At 43.9% G+C, this 23,266-nt stretch overlaps 2 protein-coding genes across 2 annotated transcripts in view; both read right to left on the bottom strand.

The window, feature by feature from the left end:
- Positions 1–4,445, bottom strand: part of LOC106572629 (putative phospholipid-transporting ATPase IIA) — a 39,985-nt gene extending 35,540 nt beyond the window's left edge. The window contains exon 1 of the mRNA XM_045696284.2: positions 4,129–4,445. Within this exon, the coding sequence (XP_045552240.2) occupies positions 4,129–4,196 (68 nt within the window). The 5' untranslated portion in view covers positions 4,197–4,445. The remainder of the gene's footprint in view (positions 1–4,128) is intronic.
- Positions 4,446–5,097: 652 nt separating this feature from the next.
- sall4 (spalt-like transcription factor 4) lies at positions 5,098–13,270 on the bottom strand. Its single transcript, XM_014146985.3, has 4 exons — positions 13,031–13,270; positions 8,049–10,598; positions 7,612–7,922; positions 5,098–7,417 (listed from the first exon to the last, which is right to left on the bottom strand). The coding sequence occupies exons 1-4, from the start codon at positions 13,095–13,097 to the stop codon at positions 6,998–7,000; spliced, it is 3,348 nt and encodes a 1,115-aa protein (XP_014002460.3). The 5' UTR covers positions 13,098–13,270; the 3' UTR covers positions 5,098–6,997.
- Between the last annotated feature and the right edge of the window lie 9,996 nt (positions 13,271–23,266).

Genomic DNA, 23,266 nt, shown 5'->3' with positions numbered 1-23,266 from the left:
GTCTACAGCAGCCTCAACAGCACTCTGTAGTGTAGCACCATGGTGTAGCCAGAGGACAAATAGTTTCCGTTCTAGCTCTGGGTACATTGACTTTAATACAAAATCTAGGAGGCTTTGTGGTTCTCACCCATTACCAGACTTACACAGTATTTATGACAACTTCCGGAGAACGCCCTCCAACCTATCAGAGCTCTTGAACTGACATGTTGTCCACCCAATCAAATGATCAGAGGATGAATCTAGTACTGAAAGCATAAGCTACAGGTAGCTAGCACTGCAGTGCATAAAATGTGGTGAGTAATTTAATCAAAGAGAGAGACAATAGTTGACATTTTTTTTACAAGTTAATTTCTTCAAAAATGAAGAAGAAGCAAGAGAGAAAGAGAGCTAGCTATATTTAGTTGTATCTTTATTAACTTTCACGAATGCAGCCAGCTAGTTCAGCCTACTCAAACACCTGGCTCAAACAGAGGGATGCTATGTTAGCTAGCTGGCTAACTAACACAGGAACTCTTCCAAATCGAAGTAAGCTTTTAGTTTTATTCATTTATTGCCACGGGGGGCCGCCGGTGTAAATCAAATAAAATTTGGTTTGTCACATGCGCCGAATACAACAGGTGTTGTATTCGGCGCATTTCACCTTACAGTGAAATGCTTACTTACAAGCCCTTAACCAACAATGCAGTTTTAAGAAAATACCTAAAAAAAAGCAGCAGTAAAATAACAATAGCGAGGCTATATACAGGGGGTACCAGTACAGAGTCAATGTGCGGGGGGACCGGTTAGTTAGCCTTCCCTGTAGCTCAGTTGGTAGAGCATGGTGTTTGCAACGCCAGGGTTGTGGGTTCGATTCCCACGGGGGGCCAGCACAAAAAAAAAATGTATGAAATGTATGAAATTGTATGAAATGTATGCATTCACTACTGTAAGTCGCTCTGGATAAGAGCGTCTGCTAAATGACTAAAATGTAATAATAGTCTGGGTAATCAATGCAAATAGTCTGGCTATCCACTTGATTTTGGATGTTCAGGAGTCTTACGGCTTCGGGGTAGAAGCTGTTTAGTAGCCTCTTGGACCTAGACTTGGCGCTCCGGTACCGCTTGCCGTACGGTAGCAGAGAGACCAGTCTATGACTAGGGTGGCTGGAGTCTTTGACCATTTTTAGGGCCTTCCCCTGACACCGCCTGGTATAGAGGTCCTGGATGGCAGGAAGCTTGGCCCCAGTGATGTACTGGGCCGTACGCACTACCCTCTGTGGTGCCTTGCGGTCGGAGGCCGAGCAGTTGCCATACCAGGCAGTGATGCAACCCGTCAGGATGCTCTCGATGGTGCAGCTGTAGAACCTTTTGAGGATCTGAGGACCCATGCCAAATATTTTCAGTCTCCTGAGGGGGAATAGATTTTGTTGTGTCCTCTTCACAACTGTCTAGGTGTGCTTGGACCATGTTAGTTTGTTGGTCGCCAAGGAACTTGAAGCTCTCAACCTGCTCCACTACAGCCCAGACGACGAGAATGGGGGCATTCTCTGTCCTCATTTTCCTGTAGTCCACAATCATCTCCTTGTCTTGATCACATTGAGGGAGAGGTTGTTGTCCTTGCACCACATGGTCAGGTCATTGACCTCCTCCCTATAGGCTGTCTCGTCGTTGTCGGTGATCAGGCCTACCTCTGTTGTGTCATCGGCAAACTTAATGATGGTGTTGGAGTCGTGCCTGGCCATGCAGTCATAAGTGAATAGGGAGTACAGGAGGGGACTGAGCACGCACCCCTGAGGGACCCCCGTGCTGAGGATCAGCGTGGCAGATGTGTTGTTACCTACCCTTGCCAACTGCTTGCTGCTGACTGTACACTGTACTGCATGACTGTAGTGGATTTACTAATGTGTTTGTACTAATAAGGCTGTAATGTAACAAAACCTGAAAAAGTCAAGGGGAAATGAAGGCTATTCCATCCGAGAAATTGCCAAGAAACTGAAGATCACTACTCCTTTCTACTCCCTTCACAGGAGTAGTACACAGCATTGTATGAGATCTTCAGTTTCTTGGCAATTTCTCGCATGGAATAGCCTTCATTTCTCAGAACAAGAATAGACTGACGAGTTTCAGAAGAAAGGTCTTTGTTTCTGGCCATTTTGAGCCTGTAATTGAACCCAAAAATGGGCCTCTGTATGCCTATGTAGATATACGATTAAAAAATCTGCAGTTTCCAGCTACAATAGTCATTTACAACATTAATAATGTCTACACTGTATTTCTGATCAGTTTAATGCGACCAAAAACAAGGCTTTCAGTGCCCCCCTTTCCGTCACTGTCAGGTGGGGCACTAGTGCCGGAGTATTATATATATTATCTATCTATCTATCTCTCCCACACACACACACACGCACACACACACACAACAGTAAGAACACCTGCTCTTTCCATGACAGACTGACCAGGTGAATCCAGGTGAAAGCTATGATCCCTTAGTGATGTCACTTGTTAAATCCACTTCAATCAGTGTCGATGAAGGGGAGGAGACAGGTTAAAGAATGATTTATAAGCCTTGAGACATGGATTGTGTATGTGTGCCATTCAGAGAGTGAATGGGAAAGACAAAATATTTAAGTGCCTTTCAATGGGGTATAGGTGCCAGGCTCACCGGTTTGTGTCAAGAACTGTAACGTTGCTGGTTTTTCTACACTCAACAGTTTCCCATATGTATCAAGAATGGTCCACCACCCAAAGGACATCCAGCCAACTTGACACAACTGTGGGAAGCATTGGAGGCAACATGGGCCAGCATTCCCGTGGAAAACCTTTGACACCTGGAAGAGTTCAAACCCCAAAAAATTGAGGCAGTTCTGAGGGCAAAAGGGAGGTGGGTGCACTCAATATTAGCAAGGTGTTCTTAATGTTTTGTATACTCTGTGTACAGTGAACAAAAATATAAACAACAATTTCAACGATTTTACTGAGTTACAGTTCATAAGGAAATCAGTCAATTGAAATAAATGCATTAAGGGGGGTGGGGTGTAACTCAGTATTAGGTGTTCCTAATGTTTGGTATACTTAGTGTATATTGTTGCTTATCTTAACATAGCCAACTCATTTGCAATTCATTTCAATCTTAACATTGAAATGCTCTGACAAGCACCATCTCTGAGATTGACTCTTCAAATCAAATTGTTTTGGTCACACACACGTTTAGCAGATGTTATTGCGGGTGTAGCGAAATGCTTCCTGCCTGAGGGGATCATGGGTACATGAGAGGTGAATAGGGGATGCCCAGACAGGTGTGTAGCCTAGACTTGGGTGACCTGCATTAGGTTTTACTTTAACATTTGTGCAATTTTATGAGGGCAATATTATCATTGCATATCATATCAGGAAATAGGAGTTACAATTATTATTATTATTATATATAATATGCACTGTGTAATAATAAGTCACATCATCCATATTATGTGTCTATCGATAGATAGTCATGGTGGTTTGCTGTCCCCTAAACCATGGTTTCCCAAACTCGGTTCTGGGGCCCCCCATGGGTGCATGTTTTGTTTTTTGCCTTAGCACTACACAGCTGATTCAAATAACCAACGCATCATCAAGTTTAGATTATTTGAATCAGCTGTGTAGTGCTTGGGCAAAAAAACTAAACGTGCAAGGGGCGTGCCCCAGGGCCGAGTTTGGGAAACCCTTCCCTAAACAAGTGCTGATTCTTATAGTAAGGCCTGCGCTATCTGGGCTGGTTCAACGCAATGACACAAAGAATGTCAGTCAACCATGATACGTTACCCCACCTTATTTTGAAGCATAATGCGGAGGGTGTTTTTTTTAATCGGTCTATATGCCAATCTAGTCCCATGGATACTTAACAAACAATAGGCGATTAATATTGTACTAGCGACAGGACGGACAGCACCCGGAACAAGGATGGATGATACATATTTCCCTAAACAAGCCCGTCAATTGTTCATTTCGAAAATAGGTTCGTTTCATCTTGAACGTTTAGAATATACGGTTACAATGGAGATATTCGTCTGCGGGTTTTGAAAACAATTAGTGTTATCAGCCATCGAGCAAAATAACAGCCTAACGTCGTCGTTCTTAACATTTACAGTGTATACAACGTATTTTTTGTTCTTACCCATTCCTGTTTTTATTGTCGTGTCTTTTTTTGTCTCTCACTGGTTGCAAAGCAATATTGTCCGTCATTCCTGCAGCCCCAGTTGACGGTGACGTCAGGCGAAGTCCACCTCGCTGTCTCTGTGTTCTGGGCGGTGGCTTTTCTGTGTGTCAGTGGCTGCTTTGGGCTTGATTCAGCTAGTGTCTTGGCTCTTCTCCATCATAGCTGATTCCATTTCGCTTTATCAAATAGGTTAGAATTGGTGTGATGAAATAGTTAAAAATATTAACCTATAGGTTATGGCCTATAACATACAAATCTCCAATGTCTTAACATTTATTTTTCGTTTTTTTCTCTTCATTCCAACAGGCCTAGCGGCTTGTCCAGAGTAATGCACTGAGCAGATAACTTTAAGCCAGTAGCCTATGTATGCTCCATCTTGCTCTCCATTTCAAGAGACACAAATTCGAATAAGTTACTTTAAGATTAGGTCTATACCTCCAACACCTGATGGGCCCCGTTTTGGTTGATAATTGTCTTAGTGGTTCGATAAACTGTTATTACGCTGATTTCATTTTACTGACCGCTCTAGGCCTTGATCGGTCACAAAAACAGATTGTTAGATTTCATTGTTGGGGGGGACATTTTTGAATAGACTGCTAGTTGGATGGAGATGCAAATTTATCTTGGGCGCAAACATTCATTCCTGGGACAAGTGAGATCAGCAACCAAACCAACAACTCCAAGTGTGTGATCAGAAGGAGACGAGATGGAAATCAGGGGTGTGCACGATGCAAATGAAAGAAAAGTAGCAAGAACAGACCCACGTAATCCACAAAGTGCATGCCCTGACCCGAACAGATAGCATTTTGTTGGCAGGACTGTAACGAACTCTTCATTGACAGATCTAATGAGATCAACTTCATACAATGAAACACACGGTTTTCAGAATAATTCATGGCATGATGGGGAGAGAAAACAGAATGCAAATCAAAGTTGGAACAGTCACCCTGATTTTTATTTTCACAAGACCAGAAAGTAACATTTAGGTGACAAGGAAACAAGACATTTACATTGTAAACAAGCTCAACATTTCAATTGTAGAGACAACCTCAAAGCAGTTCTGACATAAGATTTTTTAAAGAAGGCACAACTTGGTAAATGCATTTTAATGGGGAATGTACAACAGTATTCTAGAGTTCTTCTGAGCATTCAGAGTTGTGCAAAGAGTCCAGTGATACATTCATTACGTACAACTCATGAGAGGAATGAAAGCATATTATTGCTTACTACGAATGTATCAGAGAGCGAATATACCTTTGAAGGTAGGTGGAGGAAAAACAAATATCTAAATGAGGTAGAGTCTCATCCCCCAAAAGCTCTAGCATGACACGCGATATAAATTAACAAAAAGTTTAAGATTCAACAGTTGATAAAATAATGTATAGTAGATTTGCACATTCAATCAATCAATGGAGAGAAGTATTGAAATATGTCACTTAACAAGGTTGGCAATTGAGTCAAATTCTGAAGTCAACATTTACAAGTCCTCAAACAAAGTAAGAAAAGATGACAAATCAGTGATGTGCCCTCTCTAATATGACCAACAAGGTAAACAAAGTCAAGCTGGATGGTTTTGAAATGTAGCCATCAAAATAAGCTTACCAAAATGTGAAGAAATTTAAAGTGCAGGTATGATTGAGAGAACTCTGCTTTATATGGTTGTCTCCCAAATTGCATCATATTACACATATGGTGCACTACCTTCAGCCAGGGCAAAAGTAGTGCATTCGGGAATACCGTGTCATTTAAAACACACCCATATCCTTCAGAAAACAACCCACTGAAAGACGCAGAAGCTCTGCTGGTCGACAAAGGTTAATGGAAGCAAAAATAACAAAAACAATAATGAACAGATCTTTGTAAATGTGAGTGGGGGAAAAAAGCACATCCAGAAACAGCGCAATATGCTACATGGACAAACAGTATCAGTCAAAACAGACAAATAACCATTACAATCTTGTGGTGCTTAAAAAAAAAGAAGAAAAAAAAAGACAATAGAGCAACAATTCCAATTCTAGCTAGGCACTTGGCGTGAGGTTCAGTTTTAGAAAGGCAAAGAAATTACTTTGTCTCAACATGTGTAACGTATCTGGAAAAATTATTAACCTCCAAAACAGACAACTGAGCAAATCAGTAGGCCTATCTGGCTCAAACAAAAGTACATGACACCTGACAGAACTCTCAGACCACCTCCAAACAATTCCCTCAAACATCAGGAGAAATTGTTGGCCATTACATAAACTTCCTAAAATGTATTTCACACAATAGGAGTGCCAAATAGTTATGTACTGCGCAGAGGAATCAGAATAACTACTTGTTTATCTGCACTAAAACAATGGTGTACACAGTCATAGAAAATCTTCAGTTTAACACTAGACAAAATCATTCAGTACAGGTTCTTCCATCAGGGAGGGAGACATTCTGAATCAAAGCAGTTTCAGGTAAGCCAGACATTCAACTTCTGGATACAAGACTAAAAAGGTCACTCAGAAATACCCGCATATATTGAGAGAGAAATATTAAACAAAAACAGTAAATACAACTACAGTAGTTATATCTAGTTCAACTAAATATAACAATTAAGGGATGAATTGTTCAAATGAAAGGTTAGGGAAGAGCTGCATCATTTAATTTACTGAGAGTTCCAAATAGGCTTTGCAAAAACCAGAAATGTTCAGCAAGGGTTAAGGACTATCTCCTAAAAGTGTTGGAATAGCACATGTTTATTGTACCTGGACCTAGTGGCAAATTCTAGCCAACATTGCTACTATGAACATTCAAAAATCTGGACACAATCAAAGAGAAACTGCCTTCTTCCATTTCAAAACTAGTTCACTGCAATTTTCCCTTCCTCCATGAAATGTGGGAACTGAGATTTGGCCACGCTCTCTGAGCCATTCTTCTCCATCTCTGCCATGGTGGCAGGCAGGCCAGAGTGGGACCCATCCATTTCCATCAGGCCTCCAGTCGAGCGGAACAGAGGACCACCGGCCAGGCTACCAGGCATACCACCATTTTGGATCACAGAGATCTCGTTAGTCTTCATGGACAAGCCGTTGGTGAAAGCAGCAGCATACTGGTTCCACAGAGACTGGTCGAAGTTCATTGGCTGAGGATCCAGTTCCTTGGGAGGTGGCATAATGTTGCCAGACTCTGAGCTCATGGCCATCAGGGCCATGGGGTTGTCCAGAGAGAGGCGCTGGCCACGCCTCACAGAGCTGTTCCACATGTGAGTTGTAACGTGCACCTAAAACAAATACATATTAGAATACAAATAAACAGTGCCAATGTTCATAAAAGCATGATCCAGAATGGATTACTACAGAAAATTACTTAATACCTCCTTTTTGTTGCATATACATTACAAAAGTATCATACCAGACCAGAGTCCATGAAAGATGAAGGCTTTTATAGCATTTCTCTTCTATGAAAGAACCTTACCTTGAGGTTGCCTCTAGTGGTGAAGGCCCTGCCACAGACGGTGCAGCCGAAGGGCTTCTCTCCAGTGTGGGTCCTCTCGTGGATCTGCAGGGCACTGGCGGAGGAGAAGTTTTTGCCACAGGAGTTACACAGGTGCTGCTTGCTGGATCTACGGGGAGCATTTGAGCTGTCCCGTGGCTGCCCTCCCGCTCCCTGGGGCATCTGGGAGCCAAATAGAGAGCTCATGCCCATGGAGCTCTCTGGGGGAATCTGCATCTCCAGTTGGACCAGACTGGAGGGCACCCTCATGAAAGGAGGCAAATGGCTGGGAGCTGTTGAGAAGGAGAAGATTCCAGTTAATAAACAATACTCCCAGTCAACCTACGCTTAAAACCCTAAAGAGAATGCCATTGATTTATAATGCAGCACACTCTAAACAAGGTTGTTTAAACACTCACCATACTCTCCATTAGTGAAGTACAGGCCAGGCTCTTCTTTTATGGTTTTTGGGGTGAAGCTGTGTGCCGTCAGGTCCAGAGCGCCATTGGACTCATTGGCATCCTGAGAGCCGCCGTCAGATTCTGGTCTAGGCCTGTTCCGGGTGTAATCCTCAGGGAAGGCTAACTCGGGGGACTTTGACTTGCTGCTGCCCACATGGCTGTTGACTGGGGATGAGGAGTGGAAGGAGACAGAGTCTGAGACGGTGGGGCTGCGGCCGCTCTGGTACTCTTGTTCCCGGAGGCTCTCGGAGGCTGAAGTGGACTCTTTGGGGGCCACTCCATCGCTCTCTGAAGCGGTGCTGCTTTGGCGCTGCAGGTTGAGAGCTGAGGTGAGGTTCTTCATGTGGTTCTCCAGTGCCGCTATGCTGGAAAACACAGAGGATGGAGGGGCCTGATGGGGTTGGTGCGGTTCCTCAGATGCAGATGGTGGGAGAGAATCTGAGGTTTCGCTTGGCTTCTCCTGAGAGTCAAGCTCTGTGTATTGGTCTTCCATGCTCTCAAAGCCGTTGAAGTCCATGGACTTCTCGTCGGGCAGAGGAGGGTTCATTTCTTCAGAGGCCTCTAACTGAGTCTCTGGCATGGGGGTGTTGGGGATCTGGCCTCCCATGTGCATGCGGATGTGCTGCTGGAGAACCACAGCATTGGTGAACTTCTTCTGGCAGATGGGGCAGGAGTGTTGCATCTTGAGGGGCGTGTTGGCTCGATGGACACTGTAATGAGCTTTGAGGTTGCCCTTAGTGGAGAAGGCACGGCCGCAGATCTTACACTTGTAGGGCCGCTCACCCGTGTGTGTACGGTAATGCATCTTCAGGGAGCTTTGGCAGCTGAGCACTCGGTGGCAGATGTAGCACTCATTTGGGTCATTGGTCCTCTTCTCCAGCCCATCCACCATCTGCTGTAATTTGGCCGTTTCAGAGCTTTCATGGTCGCCGGGAAGGTCTTTGCCGTTCATGTGATGCATCGCTCCCATTAGCTCGTTAGATACCTGGTGGTGCTGATCAGAGCCCATTTCGTGATTGAACGCGTTTGAGGAAATTGATGCTCCGTCACTTCCTGATGATGCCGGTCTTGGGGAGAACGGGTCACTCCTGAAACCCTCAAACGAAGGCTTGAACCCCTGCAGTGCTGATGGGTGGAAGCCTGGAGATGGGATGCCAAGCATTGGCTTCATGTCCACCATGTTGGATTCTTCAATCGGCATTGACATGCCATAAGGGATGCCACTGCTGGTGGGAATGTTGTCAAGGTGTTCTGGCACAGGGTGTGGGTTCATCCTGATGTGAGGGTACTTCTCCTTGTGTCTCTGGAAATGCACTTTAAGGTTTCCTTTGGTTGTGAAGCGGTTTCCGCAGATGTTACATTTAAATGGTCTTTCTCCAGTGTGCGAGCGCAAATGGATCTGGAGCCCGCTGTCGTTCCCAAAGGTTTTCCCACAGTACTTACACTTGTGCTTGTACATGCTGTCGCCACCAGACCCGTTTTTAGACTCAGGCATGTTTGGGATCTTGCTCTTTACTTTCTTAGAGGGATCCATCCCTGACGAGAGGCCAGTGAAAGGACTTTGAAAGGCCTTGGAGCCTGGTGATTGAGGCAGTAACACTGGTAGGTGGTTGGCCAGGTCTGGGAGCCCCTTCAACATATCGGCTTTGGAGGGCATTGGCCCCAGGCCACCAGCCAGTGAGGTGGGGTTGCTGTTGGACTGGGGTAGTTTGCCCTGTTTGAGGGACTCTATCGAGAGACTCTGGCAGCTAGTCCTCTTACTGATCAGGGCTGCTGCAGCAGAGAGCTGCTGGGAGAGGTGAGCTCCTAGGGCTTTAAGAGGGTCAACTGCTGCCCCTTTGGCCGAGTGGAGGCTCTGTGGAGCCATCATGGCCACCTGGATACGGATCTGCTCAGTCAGATGGATCTGTTGGATCTGCTGCTGCTGGAGAGCCACCAACTGTTCCAGGATCATGGGGATGGCTTGCAAGGCCTCCTGGGAGGTTTGTGCAGACCTGCGGTTGTTCAAACCAACTTTCGATGAATGCTGAGTGACGGCCACTTTGGTGCCAGGCATGGACACCAAGGTGACATTTGAATCTTGGAGTTTGGATGAGGTCTGGCTCTGATGGTGACTCATTTCAGGCCTGGGACTGTCAGACATCTCTACCTGGTCTAGTTTGGGTGGTTGTTCCGCACAGTTTATTTTAGGTTCTTCCTCATCAGCCATCCTTTCCATAGACTCTGCATTGGACTTTGATAGAGAATTACTTCTGGGCTGGCAGTCCCTGTGGTCATTCTGGAAGTCACCAGGGGAGTCTCCTTGTGAGAACTCTCCTGGTACTTCTCTCCCCTCTCCATCTTTCATGATGACTGCCTCGTGACTTTCAGTGCAATTATTCTGATGTTCGAGAAATTCAGCCTCATTGAAGAATTCAGCACAGAATTTGGTGCAGACCTTCGCTGTGTCCATTCGAAACCGCTTCGCCTCATTTCCAACCTCTTCAGTTTGACCATCTTGTAGAACCCCTGTAATGAAAATAAGCAGGGAAATATCAGGTTAAAACCATTAAATAACAGCCAACTAAAGTCAAAGTATAAATTCATTACAGTCAGGATATAATTTAAGTCTTACAGTCTGTATATCTGCGTATAATTTAAAGTCTGTATATAATTTAAATTCAATCAATTATTTATATACTTTAATTTCAGTCACACACACACACTTTAAATATACTAAAGGTTGCATTCAAATACTGCAATAACTAATGGGCCTCATCTACAATAGAAAGTCTGCTTTTGGTGGGCAAAGCTTGAATCAAAGTTTTACATTCATGAAAAGCATTTCATCAGATTTCCAGTCAATGCATTGCGAACATGAGGGTTTAGTGCAATTTGGGCTCAGTGCACAACTGGCCCAGCAGAGGGCAACATCTGACTTGAGACATAAACAGGGGCAACCTGGCTTTACAGAAACACATTTCCATGTAGAAACTGAAATGCATTTCTATAGCAATTATACTTTATTTATAAGGATTGGCTAACATGTGAACCCATATCATACTGTGTGGGCCTGTAATAGCCAGCCCGAATTTGCCACAATAATGAAAGTAAGGTATGAACTGCCCCAGAATCTGTTTTCAGCGTTAAAGAGACGCTACAGTTCCACTCATCGTCGACATCGCTGACGCACTGACACAGGGGCAGGTCAGGTGTGAACTATTAAACAATAGTCTACATAACCGGCACTTTATGTAATTCACAACAAATTCTATATAAATGACATATGCTTTTGCCCAGTAAGGGCAATGTCTTCACACCAATTGAATTGTCTAACTTTCACACCCAGAAAAGATCAAGGGAAATTGCCCGAATATCAACGTCTCATTTACATGCAGTGTAAATTCGAGCAACTTCTAGCAAAATGGAACACGTGAACCGGTATCAATCCTAAAGTGATAATTTTAAGTGTGTCTGCTCACCCGAGGCAATTTAACAACCAGTCGCATACTCAAATGCTAATGTACTCGACTGAGGGAGGGGAAGGGACGGGGGCAGACCGCCTGTCTGCATTCTTCCAACGCAATTGTTCCTGGATTTGCTAATCGCTCAGTGGGGAGGGTGAAAAAGTTGCAAATGGCATTGTAGGTAGACTATTCAGAATCCGTTCATTGTCAAAGAAGTTGCCAATGTTGCAGTGCATAATAACGCAGCGGGAGGAGAACGTTACCTTATCAATCACTATGCAAAAGTGGTCGATAATGACAAGCAGCAAAGAACCCTCAACAACCCGCAAAATGGGGGAAAACAAGTTTGAAGAAAAAAAACTTTCGATTTAAGTCGGGATATGAAATTATTTAAAACAAAACAAAGATCAGAAAATATTGACTTCACGTGTGTCCCTCTAATCACATGGCCACTTGGTGGCGCATAAATTCTATCAGGTCACCTGGTCTTATAGTTCAATATGGCACGAGGTGAAACCACAGGGGTTGCCAGTTAAAATGTGTACGTTGATACATTGTACCAAACAGAACATAACTATTCTCTGATTAGAGAACAAATGCACTCTCCCAATCAACGCGGTCTACGTGTAAGTGGCATTAGTAGGCGATAATCATTCAAAAAAGGTGATGTTCATTACTATAGCAACACAAACCGCACCCCCACCCCTTACTTGCCTACAAACCTACCACTACGGGTCCGTCCATCCCCCACCTCTCCACATATGTAGGAAAGAAAACAGTCATGCGTTAAACTGGGGGATTTATTGCTTTCAGGTCAGTTTACTCCCGAGTCACATTTCATACTGTCCGACACCTTTTAAAAAAATGCCACATAACAACACACTACATCAAATATTCCATATACACCTACCTAATGATGTAAAGCTACCTACAGAGCAAGTATATTAGTAGGCTATTCAGACCCCACATGCAATAAAATCTAAAACGAATGCCCTAAATGGATAGTTCAAGTAGGCCTACATAAAAATAAAAAAAATCATAAGACGTGCAACTGGTTCTAAAAGATAGCCAACCAAACAACCAGATACTCATATCCAACAATCACGTTAGTGACATTCAGCCAGTTATCCCTGTTTCGTATTTCATAGGTAACATTTTGGAAAATCAACTGAAGTTAAAGAAAAGTTAAAAGGCAATGTTGTTTAGAGTGGGCTTCTGGTTCACTGACAAAAACGAAATCGATTCATCAAATTGGTCAAACGTTTCCAATTAAGAAACTCATGTAGTATATTTTCGCAACAAACAAAGAGTTAAACTCGTAGGTTTATTCATGAAAAAGCGTGGTCGGTTCCAAGGGTCATGATCCAGCCAGGTCAACGTGCGAGGAGAAACAATGCATCACTTTCCAATTAAAATGTTTATATCTTGCAGCATTGTATAAATATAACCCCGCGCGACTCTTTCTAAAAGTACTTTATCAGTACAAAAACTCACCCTTTTCTGACGAACCGGGCTCATCGGAATTAATTTGCTGTGGTTTAGCTTGCTTGCGCCTCGACATGGTGCAAACATCGGGAACAAACAGTAACACAATTTTCTTCCCTTCTTTACAAATTCTTCGGGTTGTAAAATTAGCTCCTCAAGTAGAAATGCGCATGTCAACGTAATTATTAGTATCAATAATGCATTGCGATGTATCATGGTCCTCTGACAGCTGATTGGCTCCAGTCCAAGTGCTTACACATTATTCAAATAGGGTCCATTGATGAGAAGAGCAGTGCCATAAGGGGGCGTGAGATGCGATACTAGTAGATAGACGGTGATGGAGGGAGGTACAGGAGATACAGATCTAAACCTACCTTATCTGCCATACTTTATCTATGGAAATATTGTCACTTGGATAATCATAATAATATCATTCAACTCCAAAAGTTTGTTTAGAGTACTCAATAGAAGAGTATATTTCATAATGTAGAACAATTTTAAATACCTTTGATAAAAAATTATTCCCATGCAGACATGTTGGTTCATATCAATCTGTCCTTTTCTTCCAACATGCAGTCAAATATATTATTTCTGATCCATTAACTCTGCACACTATCCTTTGCAATGTGATCTAGTTGAGCTAAATATAAAATGATTGTGAAAATGTCCCCCAAAAAATGTATTAAGATCATTCATTAAAGTATTTACATTATCATTTTTTTTCATTGATTTACCAATTACTCCCATGGGCTCCCGAGTGGCGTGGCAGTCTAAATGAAAATCAAATCAAACTTTATTTGCTACATGCGCCGAATACAACAAGCGTAGACCTTACCGTGAAATGCTTACTTACAAGCCCTTAACCAGCAGTGCAGTTCAAGAAGGCACTGCATCTCAGTGCTAGACGCGTCACTACAGACCCTGGTTCAATTCCAGGCTGTATCACAAACGCCCGTGATTGGGAGTCCCATAGAGCGGCGCATAATTGGCACAGCATCGTCTGAGTTAGGGTTTGGCTGGGGTAGGCTGTCAATGTAAATAAGAATTTGTTCTTGACTGACTTGCCTAGTTAAATAAAGGTTAAATAGATTTTTTTAAATACCAATAACTTTAGGGAAAGTATTTCTGGTTACTGAAAATATAGTTCTTATCATTAAAATTGGTTTAAATCACATGCAAGAGAAGTACAGACAGACAACAGACTCTTCCTCAAGAGAGACACCTTTGGCCCAGAGTCCAATCACTCTGACTTTCCATCATAATAGTCAGGGTCAAGACCCATACTATCCAGAAACTGTAATATCATTGTAGGTGTGGTGAACCATACTGCTATGATGACTAAAATGCTATAATACAGTATTTTTTATAGTACAGTATTTTTGGGAGAAGTCTTTGAGCAGCATATACTTTGTTTGTGTGCCATATGTCAGTTCAGTGCCACAATTCAGATAGCATATAGATAGATGTACAATCCAATGAGAGGATATCCAGATCAGGCAGCTGAGGGGAGGACGGCTCATAATAATGTCTGGAACAGGGCTTATGGAATGGTAACAAACACATAGAAACCATGTTTGATACCATTCCACTAATTCCGCTCCAGCCTTTACCACGAGCCCGTCCTCCCTAATTAAAGTGCCACCAACCTCCTGTGATCCAGATGGAAAAAAATACATGTGATCTACAATCCCCTTTCAAAAACTCAAACACATTGTCAGAGCTGCAATCCTTGAAGCTCTTTCCAACAACAAATAACCATTGACTGGAGATTTCTATGGTCTCCCTCAAATTCAAGATTCACTCTGATTTACACGTTATTTACTGTAATTCAACTTTATTATCCTTCAAGGAAAAATGCATAGCTTTGGATGTTAAATTAACATATTTCTCTTTGTCATTAGACCATGTGAGTTCTGGTAAAATGTCAAGGTGGTAAAGAATGTATTGCCCACTGAACTCATAAAAGGATAGGCCAACCTATTTTACCTACTCAACCCCCCTTTCCACTGTCAGCCAAAAAGGGGACTGCCCTAAAATAAAATGGGATGGGGGTATTCAAAGCAAACATGCTTAAATAAGAATTGACATGAGTAAGTAACTCTGTCCCAGATTTCAGACCACCCCATTACCCTCCATATCGTTGGGTATGGTGGGAGGTGTTCAAGGTTTCCATGCACTGTGGACATGGAATTAATTCCATTCAGTAGAAAGATGACAAGAAATCAAACAGCTAAAAGACACATACAAACTTTAGCCATGGCAGAGAGAAATAGGTTAATTTTACATCCAAAGCAATGCATTTTTCCTTGAAGGATAGTAAAGTTGATTTACAGTAAATAACAATGGTAATCAGAGTGAAATTTGAATTTGAGGGAGACCATAGAAATTCACTAAGTCTATGGTTATTTGCTGTTTCTGTAACAACTTTCTGATGAACGGGAGAAAAAAAAATGTCTTTGTCGATGACTGTGAGACAAAGAAAAGTCCATACAGGTATATCCAGAAAAACCAAAGTATTTTACTTAGGGACTGACTGAAGGTGAAAAAGAAGGGAGTGTTGTCTAGACGCTTTATAGCCCCAATAAGAAAACTATGCTTGAATACACTCTGTTTCTGTTGCGTTCAAATGAAACAATTCAAACTGTTGGCTTTTGTGCCATAAATCTGACAGGGTGGGAACCAAAGGGACGCTAACAAAAAATACAACATTTCATTAGTGCCAGTATGAATTTAACAATAAACATGCATCACTAAGGCATTGTATTGCTCTCAACTGTAAGCACCGGAAGCATCAACACCATAAGAAAAGTAAAACTTTCTTTAGCTCAATATTTGATGTACTTATTTGACTAGGATATACAAAATAATGACAGCGGAAATAAATACATCTACTGAAATGACTTTAACGATTATTCTTTGACCACATTACAGTTTTGTTACTGTAAACGGTTTCATCAAGAGGTGAACCAAGTAAAGAATGTTTCCTCTTATGTTAGGAAACAATGCATTACTTGTAATTCATCTTCATTTTGTATTGTAATAAAGCGTGTTTACTTGAGGTACAATAGGGTGTTATTGACGTATGCCCATACATTTGTTGATGTATCTGTGGTATTTTAAAAATCCCACTTTATAATCAAAATGTTAATCTAGCAGCCTGCTTTATACATTTCTTTAAATAAGTTGTCTCTTTGTGTCCATAGTTCCTGCACTCTAATCACATACTTTGATGAGTGATTGAATGCAGAAAGTTGCCTGTCAAATGGCAGTTTATTATTGTGTAGAAAAATGAAGAAAAGTAGCATTCTCCTGACGAGTGACCTTGTGTGAAGTACTGAGACATCCATAGTTACCAGGATCATCTGACCATTTCACCAGTTATGCTTAGATTCCTGGAGCTGTGCCGGAAACTACAGAGGCGTACTTCAGATTTTCTTCTTGCCGTTTTGAGTGTTTTCCCAGATCGTATTTTGATTATTTTCTCCTTTCTTGGTGTACCTTCTTTGGTTGCATCTGAAATCCTTCCTCCCCACAAGAAACACAAATAACATCATTAAAGGAAAACTCTGCCCAAAAACTATCTTTTGATATTTGTTTCATTAGTCCATTGTTGGCATTGTCCCAAAGGACTAATGAAACAAATACCAAGTTATTGTTTTTAGGTGGAGTTTTCCTTTAAGAACACAGAAAGGAGAGAGCAACAGTTTACATGCAAAAATTGATTTCCATGAAACGAACGGGCAATGTTGAAGAAAGACTGTTCTCCATGATTGTGTAACCATCTATACACATAGTGCAACACCGCCTTATCTCAGCTCACTGGTCACCATAGCAACACCCAGCCGTAGCACGCGCTCCAGTAGGTATATTTCACTGGTCATCCCCAAAGCCAACACCTCCTTTGGCCGCCTTTCCTTCCAGTTCTCTGCTGCCAATGACTGGAACGAATTGCAAAAATCACTAAAGTTGGAGACTTATATCTCCCTCATTAACTTCAAGCATCAGCTGTCAGAGCAGCTTACCGATCGCTGCAGCTGTACACAGCCCGTCTGTAAATAGCCTATTAAACCAACTACCTACCTCATCCCCATATTTAAAAAATAAAAAAATGTTTAGCTCTTTTGCACGCCAGTATTTCTACTTGCACATCTGCACATCTATCCCCCCAGTGTTAATTGCTAAATTGTAATTACTTCGCCACTATGGCCTATTTATTGCCTTACCTCGTTACTTCATTTGCACCCACTGCATACAGATTTTCTATTATGTTATTGACTGTACGTTTGTTTATCCCATGTGTAACTCTGTGTTGTTGTTTTTGTCGCACTGCTTTGCTTTATCTTGGCCAGGTCGCAGTTGTAAATGAGAACTTGTTCTCAACTGGCCTACCTGGTTAAATAAAGGTGAAATAAAAAAAAATATTTAAAAAAGTGCCATCCAGCAAATCCAAAGGCTTTCATCAACCAATCCATAGTGTTAGGTTGTTTTCAATCGATCATAAAACACCCTTTGTAACTTTTCCCTTTAACCTTAACACATGTAGGTCTATTTTGTTATTTTGTTGGTCAACTTCAGAATCGAGATTGAGGGCATTGAGGTGTAAAGGCTCGGATGTTGTCTATTGTTTGAAAAAACAGTACTATGTCATTGTTGTGAGGCATGGAGGGAAGTCTAAATGATTTCCAAATAGTTTCAAGTATGAATTTGTTGTATAGAACCACAGTATTTCTTAGTGGAATAGTATTGTTCTTCACATCATTGAAGACCGTGTTTGGGAAACACTGGTCTAAGGAAGACTAGTTTCAGAGAGTTATACAAAACATTCATAATACAGGGAACATTTTAGATCAATAGCATAGTTAACTAGTTAATAAATGCAGACATGGTTCCAACACCTGGGTGAAACATGATGTGAACTGAGTCCCACACAGGAAGTGCAATTTACACAGGCCTTCAGATAGAGATGTGAGTCTTCAAAGATAACAAGATGACTGCTTATTTGTCTCACACCACTGAATGGGAGGTGGATGTGGGGGTTGGGCTCCAAGAGGAAAGTATGTGCCACAGCATTCCACAAACAACTCAGCAGTAACCTCTTGGGCTTTTGTCTTTTGAGTTGTCTGTCTGAGTATTGTAAGTGGGTGTGGACAGTACAAAACTACAAACTTTATGACATAATTTTCTCTCAGTGGTTGAGGTCATATCACGTGTGAAAGAAGGAAAAGATCTTTGTGATTTGTTATCTTTTTATTTACAGTGCTGTTAGTAGTCATGTATCCACCTAGCTCACCCATGAGTGTGTGAATGTGTGTCGGTAGTGTGACCGTGTGATGGAGGGAACAGGAGGAGGGGGTAGGTGGGGGGAGAGTGATCAGCGCAGGATCCCACACATGGCTGTAATTTAATGGAGAATTGCCCACCAGGTTCCTGTCCAGATAAAAACACACTAATAATCAGGCTTTTGTTATTGCACGACTATGACAACTACTTCCATCAACAAACAATAAAGTGTTGAAGGAACAAGGACTTACTGTATGTATGGAGGGTTCCCTGCTGTGCCTACTTCTCACCTCCAGTGGATGATTGACCACAGATTATTTATGAGTCTATATTTACAAGCCAATAGTAAAACATGAATGGACTGGCTGCATGGGATGTGAGATCCATTTTCTGTCTTTCCATTCAGAAAATGAAAAAGCATACTCATTCATTAGACTTAAAAACAGTAAAGAGTACATATTAAGTGCTCTTGTGAATGCCTTCACAATGTATCACCGATATAGTGATCACTGAAATAAAGCCATTTTCCTTTGGTGTGTCGCTAGCTACCTTGGCATTGGTTGATGTGGTGTCGGATACTGAGAGAAAAAAAGTGCTAGAGAAATTGAGACACAGCAAACACACAGAGCCAGGCAGTCACCATCAAGCTGTGAGTCAACAGGGGGCCAATCCTTCAAATCTGAGATGCAATCTGGGGCCAGAGAGCTATAAACGTTTACTGGGTGGGTGGTGCTGGTGCTGGGTAGGGAGAGGGGCCGCAGGAGATCAGCCCGGTCCCTTCTTTAATTAGCCTATGGTGATCATGACCGGGGTTCAAATAGTATTGAATTAATTTTTTTCTATGCTCGATTGAGCCTACCTGGCACAATGGAACCAATGGAATAGTCCCAAATGTGCAACACCCCCCCCCCCCCACCAATAAGTAACTCAATCAAACAATGAATTTGAGAGAAAACAAAGGCCTGATGGTGACGATAGTCCATCAGAAAAGCAGCATAGTAAGCCCTCTCAAATCAAATCAAATATTCATTGTCACATGTGTCGTAAACAACAGCGAAACCCTTACTTACGGGCCCTTCCCAAAAATAATGAATACAATAAAAAATATATATAATAATATAAACAAATAGTAACAGGAGGCATAAATAGACAATGAGCAATGATAGCTTGGCTATATACACTACCAGTCAAAAGTTTGGACACACCTACTCATTAAGGGTTTTTCTTAATTTTGACTATTTTCTACATTGTAGAATAATAGTGAAGACATCAAAACTATGAAATAACACATACGGAATCATTTAGTAACCAAAAAAGTGTTAAACAAATCAAAATATATTTTATATTTCAGATTCTTCAAAGTAGCTGCCCTTTGACTTTGATGACAGCTTTGTACACTCTTCGCATTCTCTCAACCAGCTTTTCCAACAGTCTTGAAGGAGTTCCCACATATGCTGAGCATTTGTCAGCTGCTTTTCCTTCACTCTGTGGTTCAACTCATCCCAAACCATCTCAATTGGGTTGAGGTCAGGTGATTGTGGAAGCCAGGTCATCTGATGCAGCATTCCATCACACTCCTTCTTGGTCAAATAGCTCTTACACAGTCTGGAATTTTTTTTGGTTCATTGTCCTGTTGAAAAACAAATGATAGTCCCACTAAGTGCAAACCTGATGGGATGGCCTACTGCTGCAGAATGCTGAGGTTGTCACGACTTCCGCCAAAGTCGGTCCCTCTCCTTGTTCGGGCGGCGTTCGAAGGTCGACGTCACCGGCTTTCTAGCCACCGCCGATCCACTTTTCATTTTCCATTTGTTCTGTCTTTGTCTTATCACACCTGGCTTCACTTAATCAATTACTTGTGTATTATTTTATCCCCTGTTCTACATGTTGTATTTGTGAGTGATTGTTTGTTGTATTGTGGTCCGTATTGTTTTGGCCGTGTATATTACGTGTTATGTTTGAATTTTTTAGGTATTTTTTGAAGTATTTTATTACTCATATCTGCTGTCCTGCGCCTGACTCATCTCACCAGCTACACACAGACGCCTTTACAGAATCACTCAACCGAAGAATGGAGTCAGCAGGAGCAGACGCCCTCCCAGTTGCAGTGGAGGAGCGCATTCAGCAGCACGCGACCATGTTGCAACGTCTGGGCACAGCCATGGATCGCGTGCTGCAAACGATGGATCGTTGGGAGAGAGCAGGAGGTTATCCAGCGCCTCCACCAGCTCCACTACAACAGGTCCCACTGTCCACCCCTCTTCCACCTGGTCCCAGCGGGATTTGACTCGCGCTCCCGAGGGAGTATGATGGGATGTCTGCTGGATGCCAGGGGTTTCTACTACAGCTGGAGCACTACCTGGCAACCGTCCACCCGGCTCCTTCGGGGCGTGAGAGTGTGCCCGCCCTCATCTCCTGCCTCTCAGGCAAAGCCCTGGAGTGGGCCAACGCCGTATGGAGTGAGGGAGACGCGGCGTTGGACCATTACGCAGAGTTCACCCGCTGCTTTCGGGCAGTGTTCGACCACCCGCCTAAGGGTCGAGCGGCGGGTGAACGTCTGTTCCACCTGAGGCAGGGGACGAGGAGCGTGCATGATTTCGCCTTGGACTTCCGGACCCTGGCCGCCAGCGCGGGATGGAACAACAGGGCCCTGATCGATCACTACAGGTGCAGTCTGCGCGAGGACGTCCGTCGGGAGTTGGCCTGCCGAGGCACCACCCTCACATTGGACCAGCTGGTGGACATGTCCATCCAGCTGGACAACCTGCTGACTGCCCACGGACGTCCGGATCAGGACCTGTCGGTTCCATCCCCCAACACCTCCGCTCCGACGCCCATGGAGCTCGGAGGTGCTGCACCTAGGACGACCAAAGGAGGGGCCATTCCCTGCACCATCTGTGGCCGCAGAGGGCACACTGCTGGTCGGTGCTGGGGGGGTTCCTCAGGGAGTCGAGGCAGCAGGCAGGGCACTATCATGTCACCCCAGGTGAGTCAGCACCAGGCTCACCCAGAGCCCCCTTTTGCTCACATGTATGTGTTTCTTTCATTTCCTGAGTTTTCCCCGCATTCCCAGCATAAGGCGCTAGTCGATTCAGGCGCAGCTGGGAATTTTATTGACCGTTCATTTGCTCTTAGTTTAGGGATTCCCCTTGTTCCTGTGGATATGCCTTTCCCTGTGCATGCCCTAGATAGTCGACCATTAGGGTCAGGGCTGATTAGGGAGGCCACCGCTCCACTTGACATGGTTACGCAGGAGGGTCATAAGGAGAGAATCAGTCTCTTCCTTATTGATTCTCCTGCGTTTCCTGTGGTGCTGGGCTTACCCTGGTTGGCCCGTCATGACCCCACTATTTTGTGGCAACAGAGGGCTCTGAAGGGGTGGTCACGAGAGTGCTCAGGGAGGTGTGTGAGGGTTTCCATCAGTGCGACTACGGTGGAAAGTCCAGACCAGGTCTCCACCGTGTGCATCCCCTCAGAATATGCCGATTTGGCTCTCGCCTTCTGTAAGAAGAGGGCGACTAAATTACCACCTCATCGACAGGGGGATTGTGCGATAAATCTCCTGGTAGACGCAACACTTCCCAGGAGTCAGGTGTATCCTCTATCACAGAAGGAGACGGTGGCTATGGAAACATATGTCTCCGAATCCCTGGGGCAGGGATACATTCGGCCCTCCACTTCACCTGCCTCCTCGAGTTTCTTTTTTGTGAAGAAGGATGGGGGTCTGCGCCCGTGTATTGACTATCGAGGTATCAATCAGATCACTGTGAGAAACAGCTATCCGCTGCCTCTCATCGCCAGTGCGATCGAGTCAATGCATGGGACGCGCTTCTTCACAAAATTGGATCTCAGAAGCGCTTACAACCTGGTGCGTATCCGGGAAGGGGACGAGTGGAAGATGGCATTTAGTACCACCTCAGGGCACTTTGAGTACCTCGTCATGCCGTACGGGTTGAAGAATGCTCCATCAGTTTTCCAGGTCTTTGTTGGCGAGATTTTCCGGGACCTGCACGGGCAGGGTGTAGTGGTGTATATCGACGACATTCTGATATACTCTGCTACACGCGCCGAGCATGTGTCCCTGGTGCGCAGGGTGCTTGGTTGGAGCATGACCTGTACGTCAAGGCTGAGAAATGTCTGTTCTTCCAACAGTCCATCTCCTTCCTAGGGTACCACATTTCCACGTCAGACGTGAAGATGGAGAGTGACCACATTTCAGCTGTGCGTAATTGGCCGACACCCACCACGGTAAGGAAGTGCAGCGGTTTCTAGGGTTTGCCAACTACTACCGGAGGTTTATCCGGAGTTTGGTCAGGTAGCAGCTCCCATTACCTCACTGCTGAAGGGGGGACCGGTGCGGCTGCAGTGGTCAGCTGAGGCGGACAGGGCTTTTGGTCACCTGAAGGCTCTGTTTACCTCAGCTCCCGTGCTGGCTCATCCGGATCCCTCTTTGGCATTCATAGTGGAGGTGGATGCGTCCGAGGCTGGGATAGGAGCCGTGCTCTCTCAACACTCGGGCACGCCACCAAAGCTCCGCCTCTGTGATGTCTTCTCGAAGAAGCTCAGCCCGGCGGAGTGAAACTATAATGTGGGAGACCGAGAGCTGCTGGCAAGGCTCTGAAGGCGTGGAGACATTGGCTTGAGGGGGCTAAACACCCTTTTCTCATCTGGACTGACCACCGCAATCTGGAGTATATCCGGGCGGCGAGGAGACTGAACCCTCGCCAGGCAAGGTGGGCTATGTTCTTTACCCATTTTGATTTCACTCTGTCATACAGACCAGGTTCCCAGAATGCTAAGGCAGATGCACTGTCCCGGATGTATGACACAGAGGAGCGGTCCATGGATCACATTCCCATACTTCAGTCGTCTTGCCTGGTGGCACCGGTGGTGTGGGAGCTGGACGCAGACATCGAGCAGGCATTACGCACAGAGCCCACTCCCCCCCAGTGTCCAGCTGGGCTC

This window comes from Salmo salar, chromosome 15 (assembly GCF_965601325.2).
Source record: "Salmo salar chromosome 15, fSalSal1, whole genome shotgun sequence".
Classification (NCBI taxonomy): domain Eukaryota; kingdom Metazoa; phylum Chordata; class Actinopteri; order Salmoniformes; family Salmonidae; genus Salmo; species Salmo salar.
This window is presented reverse-complemented; position numbering and strand designations above follow the sequence as displayed.